The sequence below is a fragment of the Notothenia rossii genome (assembly GCF_949606895.1).
Source record: "Notothenia rossii genome assembly, chromosome: 6".
In the NCBI taxonomy this organism is placed as follows: Eukaryota; Metazoa; Chordata; class Actinopteri; order Perciformes; family Nototheniidae; genus Notothenia; species Notothenia rossii.
Window position 1 is genome coordinate 15,389,823 of NC_136909.1, and position 19,509 is coordinate 15,409,331.

General features: G+C 42.7%; 1 protein-coding gene across 4 annotated transcripts in view; it reads right to left on the bottom strand.

The window, feature by feature from the left end:
* arb2a (ARB2 cotranscriptional regulator A) overlaps positions 1-19,509 on the bottom strand; it is a 150,864-nt gene that overhangs the window by 42,436 nt on the left and 88,919 nt on the right. For all 4 annotated transcript variants that reach the window (XM_079688080.1, XM_079688081.1, XM_079688082.1 and 1 more), the window contains exon 9: positions 6,398-6,514. In XM_079688080.1, the coding sequence (XP_079544206.1) occupies positions 6,398-6,514 (117 nt within the window). The remainder of the gene's footprint in view (positions 1-6,397; positions 6,515-19,509) is intronic.

A 19,509-nucleotide genomic window follows, 5' to 3' on the forward strand; every position in this document is an offset into this window, starting at 1 on the left:
AATGAGGTGTGTTGGGGGAGAGAAACAGAAAGAGAGACAGGAACAAGCAATTAAAAGCTCTGTGACATGTTGCTCAGACAGCTCGCTGTTTGTTTGCGGTGGAGAGCTGAGGCCTTCTTCCATGGTGCATCAGCGGGCGCCCTGGGGGAGGGTGTCTGCCCAGCTTGCTGACCCATAACCCCCTGCAAACACCCCTAGTCCTCTCAAACTCCCTGTGGTAGACAATTCTACTGTCAGAAAGACCTCTTTATCCAGTTTGTGCTGTCTTCATCTTCCTGTCTTTGTGCCACTCTCTTTTGGTCTTACTAGGTTTTTTGAAACACATAAGCATTAAATCTAAAGTACAATTAATGAGATGCATCAATGCCACACTTCAAAACAACTCACTATAACCATGCTTTGAGTTTTATTCTCAGGGTCGGCATATGACAGAATATCAAAGTGTGTTTTCCCTGCTGACCGTGCAGTGTGGATTGGTATGCTGTGGCTTGTAAGGTTAGCACAAAAACAAGGGAAAAGGGAGACAGGGACAGAGGGAGGCTGAGAAGGAATGCTTGGAGAAGACGTTCCCAGATAAGATAAAAGTTCAATAGAAGAAAGAGAAAATGTAAAGAGATTAGAATGTGCAGCTGGCGTCCTTCTGAATCACTGCTTATCTGCCCTTGTTTACTTTCACCCTGGCCCCCTGACAGCCATTACAGTGTTGCACATGCTTGTGTCTGCTTGTGTGTGTGTGTGTGTGTGTGTGTGTGTGTGTGTGTGTGTGTGTGTGTGTGTGTGTGTGTGTGTGTGTGTGTGTGTGTGTGTGTGGGTCAGTGATTGCATTACGGGGGGTCTCCCACGAAGATGTGTAGCGTTGTGAACCTTTCAAACTCAAACACACACACACACACACATGATTACGCATTTTTGCCCTCAACAACCCTGACTCCCAAGGTCCTTAAAAAGGGAGGGACAGGATAGAAAGAACTATGAAACGTCTCCCAACTCAACTCCTCCAAAAAACACATTAAAACACACACACACACACACACACACACACACACACACACACACACACACACACACACACACACACACACACACACACACACACACACACACACACACACACACACACACACACACACACACACACACACACACACACACACACACACACACTGCATACATGCAAAACATTCAGGGTCACATCACACTTCTTCTCAACTGTCATCCTTCAAGTTCACCCCTCCACACAAATGCCCACACAACCACACATGCATTCACAAACACAACCTACTCCCAGATATGTTGATGTATTTCTTTGTAAATACCTAAAGCCACACAGGAACAATAAATATACTTGACACCTTATTGAACTCCTTTTGACTGTTGCTTTTTGTCTGCTTGAGGTTCTGTAACTGTCTACTTGACATGTACCATATTTTCTTTTGTGCCATGTTGATTTATTTACTTACTGTTCTTTTTAGAAACTCATTTCGAGAGTTGATCATGAGGAAACATCTGGCCCATAGAGTCAAATACTTAGCCAAAACAAACAAGTAAACTAAATTCATTTGGGGAAAAAAGGTCTGTTATTAAAATAAAGTTTGACTTGTGAGATACATTCCTATCCAATCAAAAATACAATTAAAATCAACTGAATCCGTCTACTTAATAGTAGACATTTCCTTTTAGTCTTCCTTTATGTTATCTTTCTTCAACCCTATCAAAACAATTGCTAGTTATATAAGGGTTACACTATAACATAAGTGCAGTTGAAGAGAGTTCGGCAGAGAGATGAAGGGGAATGAAGGGGAGGAGGTTGGGGGGGTAGTATTGGGAGAAGATGACAAGTCATCTTGGTAAACAGAGGAATTTTGTGTATTTTTAGATCCTTTGCTTTGCCCTAGATGTGCTCACTCTGAGCCCGGGCAGAGCGGTGTAGAGCCGCACAGAAGCAGTGGGGCTCCTTGACTGCTACATCAAGTGTCTCATTGTATCTCCTTTAATTCATTCAGTCTGTCTGGAGGAAGATGTCAGCTGGGCTGTGGAGCAGTAGGCTAAAGGCGGCTGGAGAGAGAAGGAGGGGAGTCTTTCAAAGGGCCTTCCTCCCTCCCCCTTCACCTTCACCATTGCCACCAATGGAGGCAGGGAGGCCGGGGTTTGAATAGATTTGTCAAGGCAACAACACACATGTGCACGCAAACTCTTGCATAAATGCGCGCACACACACACACACAGAGCAGAGAGCCACAGTGCTGTGGGAGACCGCAGGCATAACAGCAGTCACATAAAGGCAAGGCCTGCTGGCTTGGATTAGAGAAGGGCAATGTGACAAAAGGATGGCACATCGCATCGGTTGCCTCTGACGCATAGCATCATCACTTCAAGCAGCTCGGTGGCGATCAATGGCGCCATTGAACCAAAGACAGACAGAGAAACAAACATGTAAACAGATTTGACTATCCCCCCATCTCTGCTGCGCTTTGCGTGTAAGTCTGTGTGTGTTTAGGGAATTGTGCTGGATATACATGTACCCCTGTGAAGAATTTTAAGTCAAATTGTTGCAAAGTTCACTTTATTTCAGCTAAATTATCCAAGAACAAAGTACTAAAATGTTTTTTAAAGTGGTCAGTAAGAAGCTAAGGCTAAGTGCTAAAACTAACCATCAAACTAAAAGTATGCTCTGAGGGTGGTAATGACAAGCAGGTGTCAGATGTGCCCCTCTACCAATGAGAGATGATATTTAGCCTTCTTTGTTATGTGTATATATGTGTGTTTATGGGCGGTCGTGTGTGTGTGTATGAGTGTGTCTGTGAGTGTGTGAGAGATCCACTACCTGCCGTCTTCTGCAAGTCAGAGTGGAAGCCACACGCACGCACGCACGCACACACAAACACACACACACAGAGACACACACACAGTAATGGACACAAAACACTGCACTTAGCTGAAGGCAGGGTGATCTAATGGAGCCTTCACAAGGACCAAATAGGTGTCTCATAGGTGTCCATATCCACTACACATGTACGAGTACCAGGAATACACACACAGCCTTTAAAAAGAGATGTGTATTCCCTACCTTTCATAAACTCCATTATATCAGATACCATGAACTCAGGTTGGCCATTTTTATCAGGCCATTGTTATCACTATGTAAAAATGGGATATAAAACAATTTTTTAAGGAGGGATGTGAAATGTATATTGTTGATATTTGTACGGAAACTGTTCAATATATCGGAATGCAAATACAAAAAATGGGTTGTGTGCATTTTTGCAATTGTCTACAAGTGGCTCCATTTAATGGTTAAACCATATGTCCATATTCCTTCTGAAAGCACAAAAAACGGAGTCCCAAGATAACAAAAATATTTGCCAAAGTGTACAAAAGTCTTCTAAACCATAACACACATGAAAGCCTGCAACTTAACTTCTCAGAAAGTAGTCCCGAGTATCAATTCTGGCTCACTCTCTCTCTGTGTCTGCCTCTCTCCCACCTCCAGTTGCTGTATAATCTCTATGGATTAGGATGGTTTATTCATGACCATAGTGTACTTTGTATGTGTGTGTGTGTGTGTGTGTGTGTGTGTGTGTGTGTGTGTGTGTGTGTGTGTGTGTGTGTGTGTGTGTGTGTGTGTGTGTGTGTGTGTGTGTGTGTGTGTGTGTGTGTGTGTGTGTGTGTGTGTGTGTGTGTGTGTGTGTGTGTGTGTGTGTGTGTGTGTGTACGTGTGCTCTGGGCAGGCCACTAGAGTGTGACAGCAGGCCAGCACAGTGACAGGAGACACCTTGGAGACTGTGACAGGCTGCCAGCTGTACACCATCATTCGCATTTCTCTCTCTCACTTACTTCTCCTCACTATGCTACTCATCTATCTCCACATACATCTCTTCATCTCTTTCCTCCATCTGTATTCACTCCATTCATATCCTACCTGTCTTTTTGTTTTTCTTTTCCACAGCTCTAACCTGTGGTTTCTCTGCGGCAGTCAACGGGAACTAAATAATTGAACGCTTCTCATACTTTATTTCTTTCTGTCTCTCTCAATGCATGGAGTCTTTCTTCTTCTCCTTATATATCCCTGCCTTATTTTCTTTCTCTCACCTTCACTCTGTGTTTTGTCTCCCGGCGGTGACGTCAGTTGCCCCTCGTCTGACCCATTTGGCCTACATCACCTGGCCCAGCAGGAGCGGATCTCCAAATCCCATCTCCTCTCTTTTACTTTCCTCTTCTCGATGCTCTATCCCACCATCCAGTGACCTCGTGAACCCCGGAGGGAGGGAATTATCTCTGTCCGAGGAGAACAGAGCAGTGCACTGCTGGGGTGCCCCGACCTCACATGCCCCCACTCGTACAGGCACCCACATTTATACACCACCCAGGGCATTATGCAGGGTTCACTGCTAGCTCCCCTCTGTGATGTGCACCACCTTCTGCCCTTCCTGTGTGTGCTGTGTCTTCTTGTGCTCTAGTGAGCAATTCGAGTGTTGTTTACGCTCAAGATCCAGCTGTGTTTGGGTCATTCATATAGATGTATATAAAGATGTAAAAAATGAGAATTATTAGGATTTTTCTGTGCACTAACAACTGCATGCACTTGCAGTCATTCCAAGCTAGACATCAGAAACAGAGCCAATGATAGAAAGCCGGAGATCATTTGCATATTGGGTGGATCACAGAGGGACTATGACCTTTTGGTGGAACCACTGCACATACAAAGCATTGGTTTCTAATGTAAATGACTAGTGACACATTAATGGATTTAACTCAATCCTAAAGCTGGCCCGGAGCATGTTCCATGCCCAAAAGCCAGGGACTCGATGACATTTAATTGACTGCCTTATTTGAGTTATTTTCCCCTTAAACAGCTCTACAGTATTTACCATTGATAGTTGTCTCAGTCTTGTTTTATAATTAGCATGATTAGACTATAATTAGACTATTTCTGACTGAAAAATGTTATTCAGTAGTATCTTTTTTTACTATCTATCTTTCTAGATTGAAAGAGGAAAATGAATCACACGTTGTCTTTTTGATAATTAAGTTCAAGTTAGAAGTTCATAAGATAAAACACACTTTTGTGTTGTTTTTAAACACAATTTATGTAATGATTTACATAATGAGTTGAATGGTCCCTAAGAGAAATACATAGAGTATGAACATTGTTTTGGAATAAGCAAACAGTAATGAGTGCACTTTTAGAAAAGTGAGCCTTAAAACGTATTGTTTAGCCTGATTATTAAGAATTTAGGGAAAAGAGGACAAACAAAACCAAGGCTGAAAGCAGAAGAAATCTATAGAATGTAGTATACAAGTTTTTGTGGTATCAAAATTCCCTTTAATTAGGTGAGCTCCTCTAAGTCAGCCAACAATTGCTGTGGGTTAATGAATACAAGAGAGAGTGAATCATTTCCTGTCCCCTAATTCCGACTGGACAAAGAAGGTTATTGCAGATTTATTGTTCTGGGTAATCATCACAAATAGAAAATCACTTAACGTTCCAATTATGCAGTGTCCCGAACATCCCTTAGATGAATCAAAAATAGGAAATGCCAGACAAGGAGAAGGGGGCCAGTGCAACCTTGAATCCCCAACTATCATTCAGTACATACACATTCACCAACAAGTCACACACAGTCAACGCACAAACCACACAGTCCTTCGAAATGGGAGATGACAGAAATAGCAAAAACAAAAGGCAAGGGATATAAAAGAGGATGTTATACAAATAAAGTGTGTGTGTGTGTGTGTGTGTGTGTGTGTTTGTGTGTGTGTGTGTGTGTGTGTGTGTGTGTGTGTGTGTGTGTGTGTGTGTGTGTGTGTGTGTATGACATTTGCATCTCTGGCTCTCGAGCAGCTCTGGTCTTGGATGGTCCTCATCTGTATGTGCATACTGAGTGAGCCCAGGTGCTGCATATGGCGCAGAGGTCACACCAGAAAGGGCAAGTGCTAAAATGAAGCTAACACAAATGCACATGTGCACGTGCATTCTATCTCACACGCTTACCCACACATAGCACATATAAACACATGCATGCATGCACATATGCATGCCCGGCCGCATACACACGCACCAGCGAGAGATGACCGTCTTAGTTATTCATTGACATGCACCCAGGGAGAAAAAGTGGGGTCTTGTTTTAAAAAATAAATATATAGCCAGCGAGGGAAAACATGCAAACAATGGGTCTCTATGACTTCTAAAGCTAGCTGTTGGTCAGGGGTACTTGTGAAGGTCAGTGGGTTGGTGTAGGGAGAAATCTGAGAGGAGCAATATCCAAGAGACCTCCGCTCACCGTTGGGTGAATTTACATGATGAGATGGGAGCTCAGGAATAGATCCCTATACAGTTTGCAGTGTCTTTGTTTGCCTTCAGTCTGTGTTTGTGTATTTGCACGTGTGGTCTTTTCACCTGCTGCATCCAGTCCTGTGTGCCTTTGCTGGTCTCCTGCAGCCAGATATTGTGAGCCGAGTCAGTCAGAGCCACAGCACACACCTTTTCCTTCAACTCGGTTTCCCTCTGATTCATCTGCCACAAAAACCACATTTAAAATGTGTTAGTCATCTTTGCAGAATGTTTATGACAGTCACTGTTCAGGAGGACATGTTTTGTTTCAGACAACATTTGAACAATAAACAAACTGCATACTTTAAGAGGTGTGATAACCTCTATAATAGTAATATATGCCGCACCTATTGTGTCAGTAGATACTCACCTAATAACATTCCCTGTCAAACATACACTGTCAGCCTACTCCCTGGACTAAGATAGCACTGGACAGGGAGTACAGATACAACCTGGTGTATAGCATAATGTTATGAAGTGAAATATGAAAGAGCTGCTCCGCCATAGTGTCCTTGTCACGTTCTGTGCAAATGTCCTTCCCCGTGCACGTTCAGATACCTCTGTCCCCATTCTTAATACCCTTTCCCTTCACATGTCACAGAGAATGTAGCTTCTGCAGGCCCGTCTTCCCTATTCCCCTCTGAATGTCAACGCCAAGGAAAATGTCACGCAAAGGACTTGTTACCACACTACAATAGACTTCCCCCACCGCTGGTCTCACCCCAAGGAGCACTGTACGCATGCCTTGGGAACGAGCAGTTTCACTCGGCTTTGCTTTAAGATAAAACAGGTAGAAAAGAGGACAGGACTTGCAACAATAGGTTAACAATCGTTTACATTTATTGCAGCTGGGAAATATACTAGTGGACTGGGTACGGGCATAATCTGTGGACTGAGTTTGGTGATTCCCTGGTCATCTACACATGGCACAAAAGCCATACATATCACTTTCAATGCCATTTAAAGGAAGGACAAATGTGTGTTTGTTCTGGACGACTGGACTGCTGTTGGGCTTAACATTGTGCTTATGGTTCAATGCCTGAAAATAAAACAAGCAAGTCAGTGGGAGATAAAGATAATGTTAAAGCTAAGAAAGTGAAAGGAATATCAGGGCTAAATGGGTGCTTTCATGTAAGAATAGGATACATATTGGCCTCAAAGCCCAAGTCTAATAAAACAAAATAGGGTTGAGGCTAGTGTACAAAGCTAAGGTTTTTGGAAGGCATAGAGGGTTTAAGCTGTTGCTATTATAAATCGAAGTTTGATACTCACAATGGGCCATGGCTGGAGACATTACCAGTCAAACACACATTCACAGACAATGGCCATCTACAGCCAGCTAGATTGGATGTACATTGGCTGTACATCACAATGATGGTGGGCATTTGAATATATCCTCCCTTGCCCAGACAAATTAAAGTGGGAGTGTATAGAGATAAATTGAATCTATTAGGGTACTAAGGACTCATACATCATACAGCTGATAAGGCTTCCACGAGACTGCTTTACTGGGCTGGAGGATAGAGCAGACAGAGACAAGCATAAAAAAGTGGAAAACTGTAGAGATAGACAACAAAAGAAGACAGACGCCACACATGTATTCACAGACACATGTGCTTGCTCACACAAAATCACACACACACACACACACACACACACACACACACACTCACACACACACACACACACACACACACACACACACACACACACACACACACACACACACACACACACACACACACACACACACACACACACACACACACACACACACACACACACACACACACACACACACACACACACACACACACACACACACACACACACACACAAACACACACACACACACACACACACACACACACACACACAGTATCACTCCTCATCCACGCTTGGTTGAAAAGCTTTCCTCTGGCAGAACTGGGCCCGTGGGGCTAGCAAAGTCAACCTTTTAAAACTGGAGGTGTCAGTCAAGGTCCTGTTTTCTGGCGCTAGCCAAACGAGCTAGTCCCTGAGTATAGGGGCTACTTGCAGAGGCCAGGAAACAGGAGACAGTGGACTGACTGCCCATGGAAAAAGCTAAGCACATGAATTCAAACAAGTCAAAAACATTGCCAAAGTCTCAGCAAAAAAAACTGAACATTTCAACTTTCCAAGAGGAAATAATAAATAGGTCTCTCCTTGCTACTATTTTATGCCCTTTAAAACATCTGAGTCGGATTTAGTTTTACTTTTGAAGTAAGATCTAGTTTTTATGTGTACGGTTCACTGAATATCAAGAGTCTAACTGAGCTATAATAAATCTGTTCAATTATGCCAAGGTGAACTGTGTGTGTATAAGAGTGTTGTAGTTCCAGTAATCCAAAATTCTGTTGTCCAAATTCACAGTGGGTCACTTTTTGCTCACCACTAGCATCTTGTAGAATTGAAAACCCGCTAGGAAGTCTAAGCATTTAAACCTCTGCAAACCTGTAAAACATATAAAATGTCTAAAGAATGTAGGAGCCTTTGTTTGCGTGCGTGTGTGTGTGTCATGTTCGTGAATGTCTGGTTGCACAAAATAGTAAGAATTGATGTAAGCAGATATGAGAGCAATGCTCACCAGAGGCGGAAGTTGGAGGAGACACAAGTGAATGACGGACAGCGGTTATACAAACATTAAAGTGTGTACAAAGAAAGACGCACAGCTAGTAAGAACGGAGAGAAGCTGGGTTGTATGGAATTTGATATGTCTGGACAGTGCAGTAATATTATCTTAATTTAACATCAAGCATACAAGTGACTGGAGAAATGGTGGATTTCTTTCAAAATGGGATAACAAGACCTTTAAAAATCCTAAAACTGCTGCACTCAAATTGATTGGATCCAGCATTTGTGGTTGTATTTTAAAGCTAAAACTAGTTTTCCTTTGCACTTCTAAACCACCTTTATCTTTGATTTGCCATTTAAAGATACTCTCACAGTGTTGTATATTTGCTGAAATGAGGGGGGAATATAAATCAGCAACTCTCACCAAACAGAGTGTGTTTTCATGATGATGCCTCTAACTGAAGATTAAAGACCAAAGAACTCCTCCTCCCCGCACTGGCTATATCAATCACTTGTTCTGACAGCTCTTGTTGCCGCAATGCTTACACACATATGTTAGCCTGTGGTAACAGTTGGGGTAATAAGGTTGACAAATAATGACTTTAGGAAAGAGTGCTCTATGCAGTGTGGCCTAAGACCACAATGATTTTGACACCACTGGTTCCCATGTTTTACAAGCCACAATGACAACTGTGGTAAGCTGCACGTTGAAAGCAAAATCTAAGCATGTCTGTGTCCTCTGCAGGGTGGGTGATTCTCATGGCTGACTAACAAACCAGTTGGCCCTATGCTCCCAAGTGGTCAGCAGTCTCATCATATGACTCATCCTGTTATTATTTTTACAGCATGTTATCCTGTGAATTAGTGTTAGCTATCTTTATCCAAAATGTTAATGTGCTAATCCACTATGTAACCGCAGACCGTAGCTTTAACAAGGAAACAGGCCAGCTGTTGTGATCAGTCTTGTATTGGACAGGGAGATGTGAAGAGAAACATGTGGAAATACTTGTTGAGCTAAAACCAGCACACAGATGTTGAGACATTTGCCGCCTCTCCGCTGGCCTTCCCTTTAACGCTAAAGCAGCTGGATGTGCAGAGTAAAGTTCAGGTGGGGGTTGGACAAGGGAGGCTTGCGTATACCATTTTTTTCATTTCAAGAAAAAGGTTTGTAAGAAGGGACATTTGAATGGATTTGAACAGTACTGTACAATGAAGGGAGAATAGAGAAAAAGCAGGTGAGCGATAGACAGGCAAGATGAGCACAACAAGGATATTTATGAATGCTCCCCAAGAGGGAAATACTCTTTTCCCTTGACCCTCTTCAAGGGGAGATCAAACCACAGGGTCGGCTACACAACAGCATAACTGACACGAGTGGGCTTTCACTGTACTTAAGACATAAGCAGAAGCTTAAGTGGAAACGGTGCGTCCCATCAGGGTCCAAACCAGAGTCCTAAGGTAGAAGATAGGTTTCCTTACTTAATAGAGCACCTTGATGAAATGTTGAATCACTTGTCTGGTGTACTTCATTATGTTTTGCATCATTGCTGACTCATTCTGATTCAGTTAAACTATCAATGCCTTTTTCGCTTCATGATTTAGTGCGCTACAAAAGGTCTAAAATACATTTCTCATCCTATTTTTGACACGCTTGTTCGAAACACTATCTCAAATTGTGATTTAAATGTAGTTTGATCGCAATACACATCACGTTCACATTCCCCTGAACCACGATAACAAAGCTGAGTCACAACTGATGACGCAGCCTTGAGTTCACCCCCACCCAATTTACATTCAAACTCTGGATGAACTTTGAAATCCCTCTCACTTTCCCCCCCGCCCTCATCTCTGATTCTTCCTCATACACTATTTTCTCTTCTGACTTCTCTGCATAGGGTCTGGTTGCTATAGGGACCTTCAAACATCACAGCTTTCTGACCCCCTCGTTGGCACATTTCTACTTAATCCAGCTTTTCACAGGCTCTATGGCATAGCCATCCCCCACGCATTTGGACCCACTCAAACACATGCACAGAGACTTTTCTCTAACCCCCGACCTCTCACATGGCCCTCAGTAAAGTACAGTGTTTAGCCCTTTAAGCTGATTCCTGCCACAAAGCCAGCTAATTGCTAGACTTTTTGTTGTGTATAATCGTATTTATCATGTATGTGATATGTGATTGCAGGGATGCAAACACACGTATGGTGAAAAAAGAGAGAACTATTCGAAGCAGAAAAAAAACAGCGTAATATACCATCTGACAAAGGCCTGCGCTATAATGCTTCAATGAACTGGCTATTCTTTATAATATACTCAGATCAATAGGAGACAGAGATGTTAAGTTATAAATCAAGGGTTTTTATTATTATTTACAGCAGGGGTGGGGAACCTTTTTCCTTTCAATTTTTACAACATCCTCCGAGGGCCGTACAAATTATTGAACTGCTTAAAAAAAACTAAAATCACAGCCCATTAATTTGGCCTTTCTTTCATGCTGTGCAAAGAAAAAGCAACCTCTTAATCCAGATATTTTACCATGACTCGCGCATGCACGCACGCACGTGCATGGTTGTGGCAGAAAGATATGGACACAAGATGTGTGCAAATGCATTAAGTATCCTATCCATGTGAACATTGATTTAAGTGGGGGGGACTTTACCTCCTCTAGCGGGGTCCGGGGGCATGCTCCCCCAGGAAGATTTTTTTTTAAATATTGAAGTTAAAAGCATCAATCTGGTGCACTTTGAGAGCAACCTGAAGAGATCTATGGATACATCTCAACACCCATATGAAACAGAACTGTAAGCAGATTCTTCTTTTTGGATATTTTACAAATCACTCCCCTTTTAAACTCTATTCTTGTTATTTTTAACAACTTTTTTGTTACTGTCCTATTGTATTTTATACCTGTTTTTCATTTAGACTCTAATGTCTCATTAATAACTATAATGATCATATCAAGGTGTGCCTTAACCTCACTGAGCTGAGGTTATTTGAGCCTCTCAGGAGAGAGCTCTCTTCCACCTGGTTGTAGAAAAGCTCTTTAAATTCGTTAGCATAGCTAGCTAACCAGATGCTAATAACAACAGATCGCCACTGTGCTTACAACTAAAGACAGCCACGCAAACACTGCGGTGTGTACGGCTCCTTATGGGTACAGCAATATTTGAAGAGCTGGAGCGGCGTTCCGGTGCTCTCCGTCAGCACTCTAGTCTACACTCCTTTCCGACGAGACATATACCACGTGAAGACACGTTACGCTCGTGTTGTGTTTTCCTGCCCTTGGCCAGGAAAAACAGGCACTCGCTTGTTTAATTATTTTGCGGTCTAGATTTCTTCTTCTTTTTTTAAGTGAAAAGTTGTCCGTTAGTCGGACGGACTGACGGACGGGTGGGCGGACGGACGGACGACCCCCCCACCCCCAAAACGAAAACTCTTCGGTTCTCCGCGAATTACACAAGTCACCCAAATCAGCGTTAAAAAAGCGGGAGGCGCCGAAAAGCGACTAATTTGCATCACTGTGATTGGTGTGTGTCTGTGTACGTACATGTGGGGTGTGCGCATGAAGGAGGGAAGGGGGACATATTAATCATGTTTATTTATCTGGACGAGGAGTTGGAATCAGCGACGAGACATCATTTAACAGCATGCTAAGCTAATCTCCGGTCGAGATAAATACCTAATTTCTCTCCTCTCCCTGTGACGCTCCCTTGGTCGGGACTGCTCCGCTGATGCTACATCTAAACACCGGCAATAATAAAAACAATTATTTAGGCCTTAGATAATTATGTGTCAAAGGCAGCGAAAGCCACTAGATAATTGGGAGAAAACTGAATGGTAATCCACAATGGAGATCCCCGTGGGGAGAGAGGCAGACTTATCCCTAGAAAGAATACAGAGCGAGAGAAACAGACATAAAAGATGAGAGCTCTTTAAGGGGCCTTGCTTACAGTCAGATAGTCAATGTGAAAAGCCACAATTATACAAAGAGAGAAAGTGCAAATAGAGAACAGCAAACAAGAAAAGGAAAAGCAAGGGCTACAGAGAGAATGACAAAAAATGAGTGAGATTGAAACAGAGGAAAACATTTTCAGCGTTACTGGGAGTGAGCGAAGACTGAGCAGAGGCCAAGGGGAAGGAGGAGACAGAGAGCGAGAAGCGCCCCGCGACGATGCCAGTCAGAGACGAGGCTTATAATGTGACTGCGCCATGCACTGCCAACGGCCACAGATAATCTAGGACTACCCACTGAGCACTGAAGCACTGCTTAAATATTTGATTGATTAACTGTCCTGTTGCTGCCAGAGAGTAAGAGGACAGCATCGTAGAAGCCAGGGCGAACACAGAAAAAACAAACAAACATGTATGCGGGTGCACACCGGAAGGTTGGAGAACACATGGCGCGGACACACTAACACATACACCCCCATAAATCCCTACACGCCAACATTGGAACAGGAGCACAAACACACACAGACATGTACACATTGGGAGCATGTGTAGAGTCAGCAGTGGCAAGGGTTGGAAAAAACAAACATAGAGGCTGGCTGATGCTCTGGCAGTGATTTTCTTCCATCATAAATCAATGAGGACAATAGACTTATGGATAAACAGTGGTTGAGTTGATGATCCTAGTGTGCTGTCTCTCTGATTCTACATTGTCTGTGTATGGCTGTATGTTGCTGGCAATTGATCTCAGGTCAGAGAGGGGGGAAAGGAGTGGGAGTGCATCGTGTTCAGCCACTCTACCTACACTGCCTGTGACACACGGACACACACACAAAACACACTCATCCTTGTTCGTCCCTGGCTGTGAAAACACAGGCAGCTGCCCCCCCACGCTCCGACACCCTCCACAGGAAGAGACAACACCAGCGCTTCCTGTGGCTTTGAAGCAGCGGTCCCAGGTCCCCTGTCGGTCCCCAGCTTCCTTTGTCTTAACCGCAGGAAGGAAGCCCTCTCTAGCACGAGGCCACAGGGCCTTAGGGAGCAAGAGGGAGTGTGTTTGTGTGTGTGCATCTATCAGTGTTGTGGGAGTGTAGCGAGGTTCTGCTCACTGAGGTCACATGCATTTACAGGGTTTTTCCCCCTCTGACTCTCCAGCTCATGAACTCTGGTCACGGTGAGGGTGTAGAGCGAGAGGGAAAGAGCAGGAGAAAACTGAAATAACTTCCTCCTCTCTTTCCTCTTTCCTGTCACGACTGTTTGCCACATGCACGATGGAGGGAAGATGAGACAGTGAGAAAGAAAGGGAGGATGATGGGCGGAGAGACAGGGTGAGATTTTGAAAGGGCGAGGAGGGGGCATTGCCGAATTGTGTGAGTGACAGCACAGGACGCAGGCTTGTGGGAGGTGGTGTATGTCTCTGTACGTGTTGCAGAGAATGATGTGTGTATATCCACACACACACACACACACACACACACACACACACACACACACACACACACACACACACACACACACACACACACACACACACACACACACACACACACACACACACACACACACACACACACACACACACACACACACACACACACACACACACATATATATATATACAGCAGACAGATACACACCAACAAGTGGGGGCGGTGAGGAAAAGGAAGGCCAATAAATATTTACTGACACAGCAGAAGTGGAGAATGGTTGTCCACTAGTGGAAACAAAAGGCAGAGGATGAGGAGCGGCGTGCCAGGAAACCTGCCGGCTGCGGGTGCTGCGCCCCGCTTGTGCCCGCATGGAAAACAAGAGGAAGACGGGAAGGGAGAATGGAGGAGAAAGAGAGGGCAGGGAGGGAGGGATGGAGGGAGGGAGGGAGGGACAAACAGGGTTGTGGGTAAGGGACTGCTCAAAAACAATACCTGCCTTGTGCAAAGCTACACAATGGATTTAGTTAACTCAAGACAAAATTGAGTGAGTGTTTTTCTGAGAGAGGGTTTTGGTTTGGGCATGCGACAATGTGCAATCATGAATCAACATTTTTATTTAAAAAATGCTCTTTATTTATTCAAAGTTATCTATTTAGCTAAACAAATCTCTCTCCACAATTATACACAGGGTCAGAACACATCAATTGTTCCTTCCCGCTGGTGATGTGTCATAATAAAATAGTCCCTATTCCTATTGGTTTGCACATGACAGAACTCTGTCAAGACATTTCATTCAGATCCAAAGACCAAATAGTGAAAGCAGATGCTCATATGTAAAACAACATTTCACATTTTACAGTTATCACAACAGAATTCAATTAATTTCTAATTAGCATCTGCAGAATGTGTTAATGATATTAACTCCCAACAGTTTGATCAATTTACATTTCTGTTACACTGAAAAGACTGGTAACTGTTGCTTAAGTTGCTCAAGCCGTATTAATACCCCTATAATGTTCACATTGAAATGATATTGACACAATTAAGAAAGTGGACACCAGAAGTTTTGTAACATTAGCAGTTAGGGATGTTAATCTAATGTTTGGCGATAGCAATTACAGAAATTCTCCAAATGTTAATTTCTAATTAGGCAGCATTCCTTAACGAAGTGAAATGACGGCATGGCGACTAATTAAAGTCTTGTGTTAATTAGAATACATCTTAGTTAAGAAAACCAGCACAAGGTACGCTGGGCAATGTCTTCATCATTCCCAAATCAACTGGCCATATTAACAGCTTTGGTCTACAGAGTGTAGAGAGAAAGTTACTTGTGCGCATTGGATACAGGCTAGGCCTCATCCTCTCCTTTTGCCTTTTCTCTCACTCTGAAAGTGCTCCTATCTTTCTCCCTGTCTCCCAACCCTCCGGCAATGCTGTAAAATAGAAACCTAACCTCAATATTTTCCCTCACGGTGCTGGGACTTGCTGGCCCATTAAATTCCCCTTCCCATGTGTCAGCTTGCACATTTCCACCATGAAATGTTCGTATAATTAAACTTTCTTAATGATTTATAAGCTATAATAATAGCCGTAAGTATTTCAGAGCAGGTTAAAGGGACAGCCTTTAAGTGCACGCCGGGGGATGACCCTGTTTTAACATAGTTTCGGATGGGTGACTCTCGGCTGGAGACGAGGATGGATAGGGCAAGGGAGAACGGGACTGACGGAGGGAGGGAGTGAGCGAGTGGGCCTAACTAGGGTGGGTGGAGGAGGAGGCTGAGACCTTTGTGTCGTAGCTCAGGGTGATACTGACAGCGGGGAGAACCAAGTGGTTCCTGAACCCTAGCAGGGAGGAGACAGCTTACTCCTGACAGGCGAAGAGAGACACACACATGCAGAGCAGGCTGATGCCGCAAACAATGAAACCCTGAGCTAGGAGAGGAAGAGGGCGATGCAGAAAGAAAAGACACAGGTAGAAAGAGAGTTGGAACAATTTAAAACATCAAATAAAACTGTAGTGCAATAAAGTCGAACGTGAAAAGAAATTGTTATCAAAAAACACAAGACGAAAGAGAACATATTGAACTAAATAAAAGTTAAAAAAATATTATGAGTTATAGCCAAAGTAAAGCAATAATAAAAGCTCAGTTTATTCTTGTGTTTCATACCCACAAATAATAAACACACACACACACACACACACACACACACACACACACACACACACACACACACACACACACACACACACACACACACACACACACACACACACACACACACACACACACACACACACACACACACACACACACACACACACACACACACACACACACACACACACACACACACACACACAGATGTTTGCTCTCTGCTGCCTCTCTAAAGGCGAGGCTGATATGATTGCCACTTAGGAAATCAGTGTGTTTTCACACCACTCTCAGCTCTGCCAAAGCTAATGTGTTAAATATCCATCGGGTACTGCTGTCCATTTCTGAGACGCACACACAAAGACACACACAGCCTTAGGGGCTGATACACACTGATTCCTTGTACTAACTGAGCGCACAGTTGGTATCCAAGCCAACATTTCTAAATTGGGGTGCAGTGAGAACATTTCAACAAGCTATGATGTGGAATTTTCACTCGGTTCTTCTAAATTTGTGAGGAGGTGAAGTAGAGCTAAATTTGAACTATTGTGTGACTTTTTTCACTTTTCTTGTTATTATCAAGACATGCCCATTAGTTGTTGTTTTTTTAAGTCCATCACTGTTGCTGACAAATTAACTTTCGGGCTGCACAAATCAACACATGAAGTCCAGCTACTGTAAGTGTTTTGAAAAGGTGGAGCCTGCTAATAGCAGAATCTACCAAAAATCTCAGTGGACTTTTTTTCACCTTAGCTGTGAATGAGGGAGGAGAAGAGAAGGAAAATTAAACGAAAAACAACAAATCTGGAGGCGCCTGCTACTCTGCACAGTACTGGCAAATCAGGTGTGTGCGAGTGTGTGTGTGTTTTTGTTGTGTGGGTGTGTCCCTTTAGGGCTGAAGGAGTTGGATTCTCAGGGGAGGTGTTTTGTTTAAACTTCCAGGGCCACTCCACCCATCTCTGGTTAAGAAGCCGCTCATGGACATAGAAAAGAAAATTGGGGGAAAAAAAGAAAGGGGAGGAGGGGTAAAAGACAGTGCTAATGAAAGTGAAAAAGAGCGTTCCTCTTTTCAGCTATCAACTCTACTCCTTCATATTTGCTCGTCTCCTGTGCTGTGGGGCAAGAGAGAAGAAAGAGTACCAGGAACAAGGAGAAGAAAAAAAAGAAAACAGGCCCTGCGATCCCCCTGTACTGAAAGAAAGGAGAGTCTGAGGGAGGGGAAACTATAGAAGGCCAACTGAAATTAATGGAAATATAACAATCTGAAATTAACTTCTCATTGCCACTAGCCATGATTTAAAACAGCTTTTTAACGAGAGAAAGGATGAGTCAGAACCAAATTAGAGGGAGAAGCGGCTGAGGCCATATTACATATCGGACAGGCTGGAGGAAGCTACAAGTTAATTTTTCCCATCTTGTAAAAACTTTTCCGTTCTCAAGGCACACTTACTTAAATTATTATATTGTCTAAATTATTCAGGACATACGACAACATTATTAGAAAAATACTTATGTAGGATATAAGAAAAAAAATCAAATTAATTAGCCATTTTAACAGACGGAAATAAAACAGTTCCAGTTCAGATTGTTTTTATACAATACAAAAAAAAGTTAAAAACACATTTTTCTTTATAGCTTTGGATAAAAAAACATCTTATTTCATATCTTTAAACTATTTCAAGAAACTTTGGGTTTTTATTCCAGGATAAAAAAAATCGAAAAGTTATAAAATAATGTTTGGATTAATTAAGCACGGCACATTGATATTAAAATAGGTAAATAGAATGACTCATTGTAATGCTAGTTAACTAATAATAATAATAATTGTTATAATAAGAAATAATCATTATTATTATTATTATCTTTGTCAAGCCGTTTTTAAAGTAGACAATATATTTTATCAAATAATAATAAAACATGACGGCACCCTCAAGTAATAATGTACTTTTGTTATTCTTTGCAACATTTCATTCTGTAGTTTATTAAAAATAATGTGTACAACAACCACATCAATATACTTTTGAGTAAATAATGAAATTACCAAAGCGAATCCCTTAATGAATTCAATGTAAAAAGTCTACAAAAAAGAATTACACAGCTGAAGTGCTTTTCAAGTGATATTATTGATTAAAAACAAAGCCTGAGAGGAGGTTGAGGAAATCTCACACACAAACACACAAGCACATACAGGACACACACACAACATTCAGTATAAAGTATATTATTAATCTGGTAAAAAAAAAAAAAAAAAGCAATTAAATCAAAGTGGTATAGAGCCTGAAGCTATGAGGACTGTCAATTCTGCTGGAAATGCCACAGAAGATTACAGTTGGGTTTGTGGATTCCATGAACCCTTTTTTTGATTAGGGAGTCAATTATTTCTCATTACTGAAGATGCTATTTCGGAAAAAGACCTTGTCAGTCAATCATGCAAAAAGTCCTCGAAAAGCGTGAATAAACCATTAAAGAGAGAGGCGGATGGGGGGGGGGGGGTGTTGGGGGGGGGGTAAAGCACACTGACCCTTTTCCCAACCCAAACTCCTACTTGTAGTCAAATTACCTTTTTAACTAACACCTCTGTCAGGTCTTTGTCAGCGTATGGTAATTAGGGCCTTCAGTGGAGAACATTTGAAAAGAAAACAGTATATTTATTAGTTTATCTCAGAGAAAGGCATTTACCCAGAGCTGAAGGTAAGTTTGAATGTGGTGATTATCTTGTCATTTTCAGGCTGTTTGTCTATGAGTGTGCATGAGTGCGCTGGTGGGTGTTTCTGTGTGTATGAGTGTGTGCATGTCAGTGTGAGTTAACGCTGGCGGGGTGTGACTCCAGGTAATGTGCTGATGTGCGTGTGTATGTGTGTAGATGGACGAACACATGTGCATTCATACATATATATATAGTATATATTTGTGTGCGTGCGTGTGTGTACTTTAGCTGCTTTCAGCACACTGATAGGCGAGCACAGCACATTTCTCCCATCCTCTTTGTTCTGTGTTGGATTTGACACCTCTAAACAATAGCAGCGCTTCACTTCGCCCAGCCCCAACCCA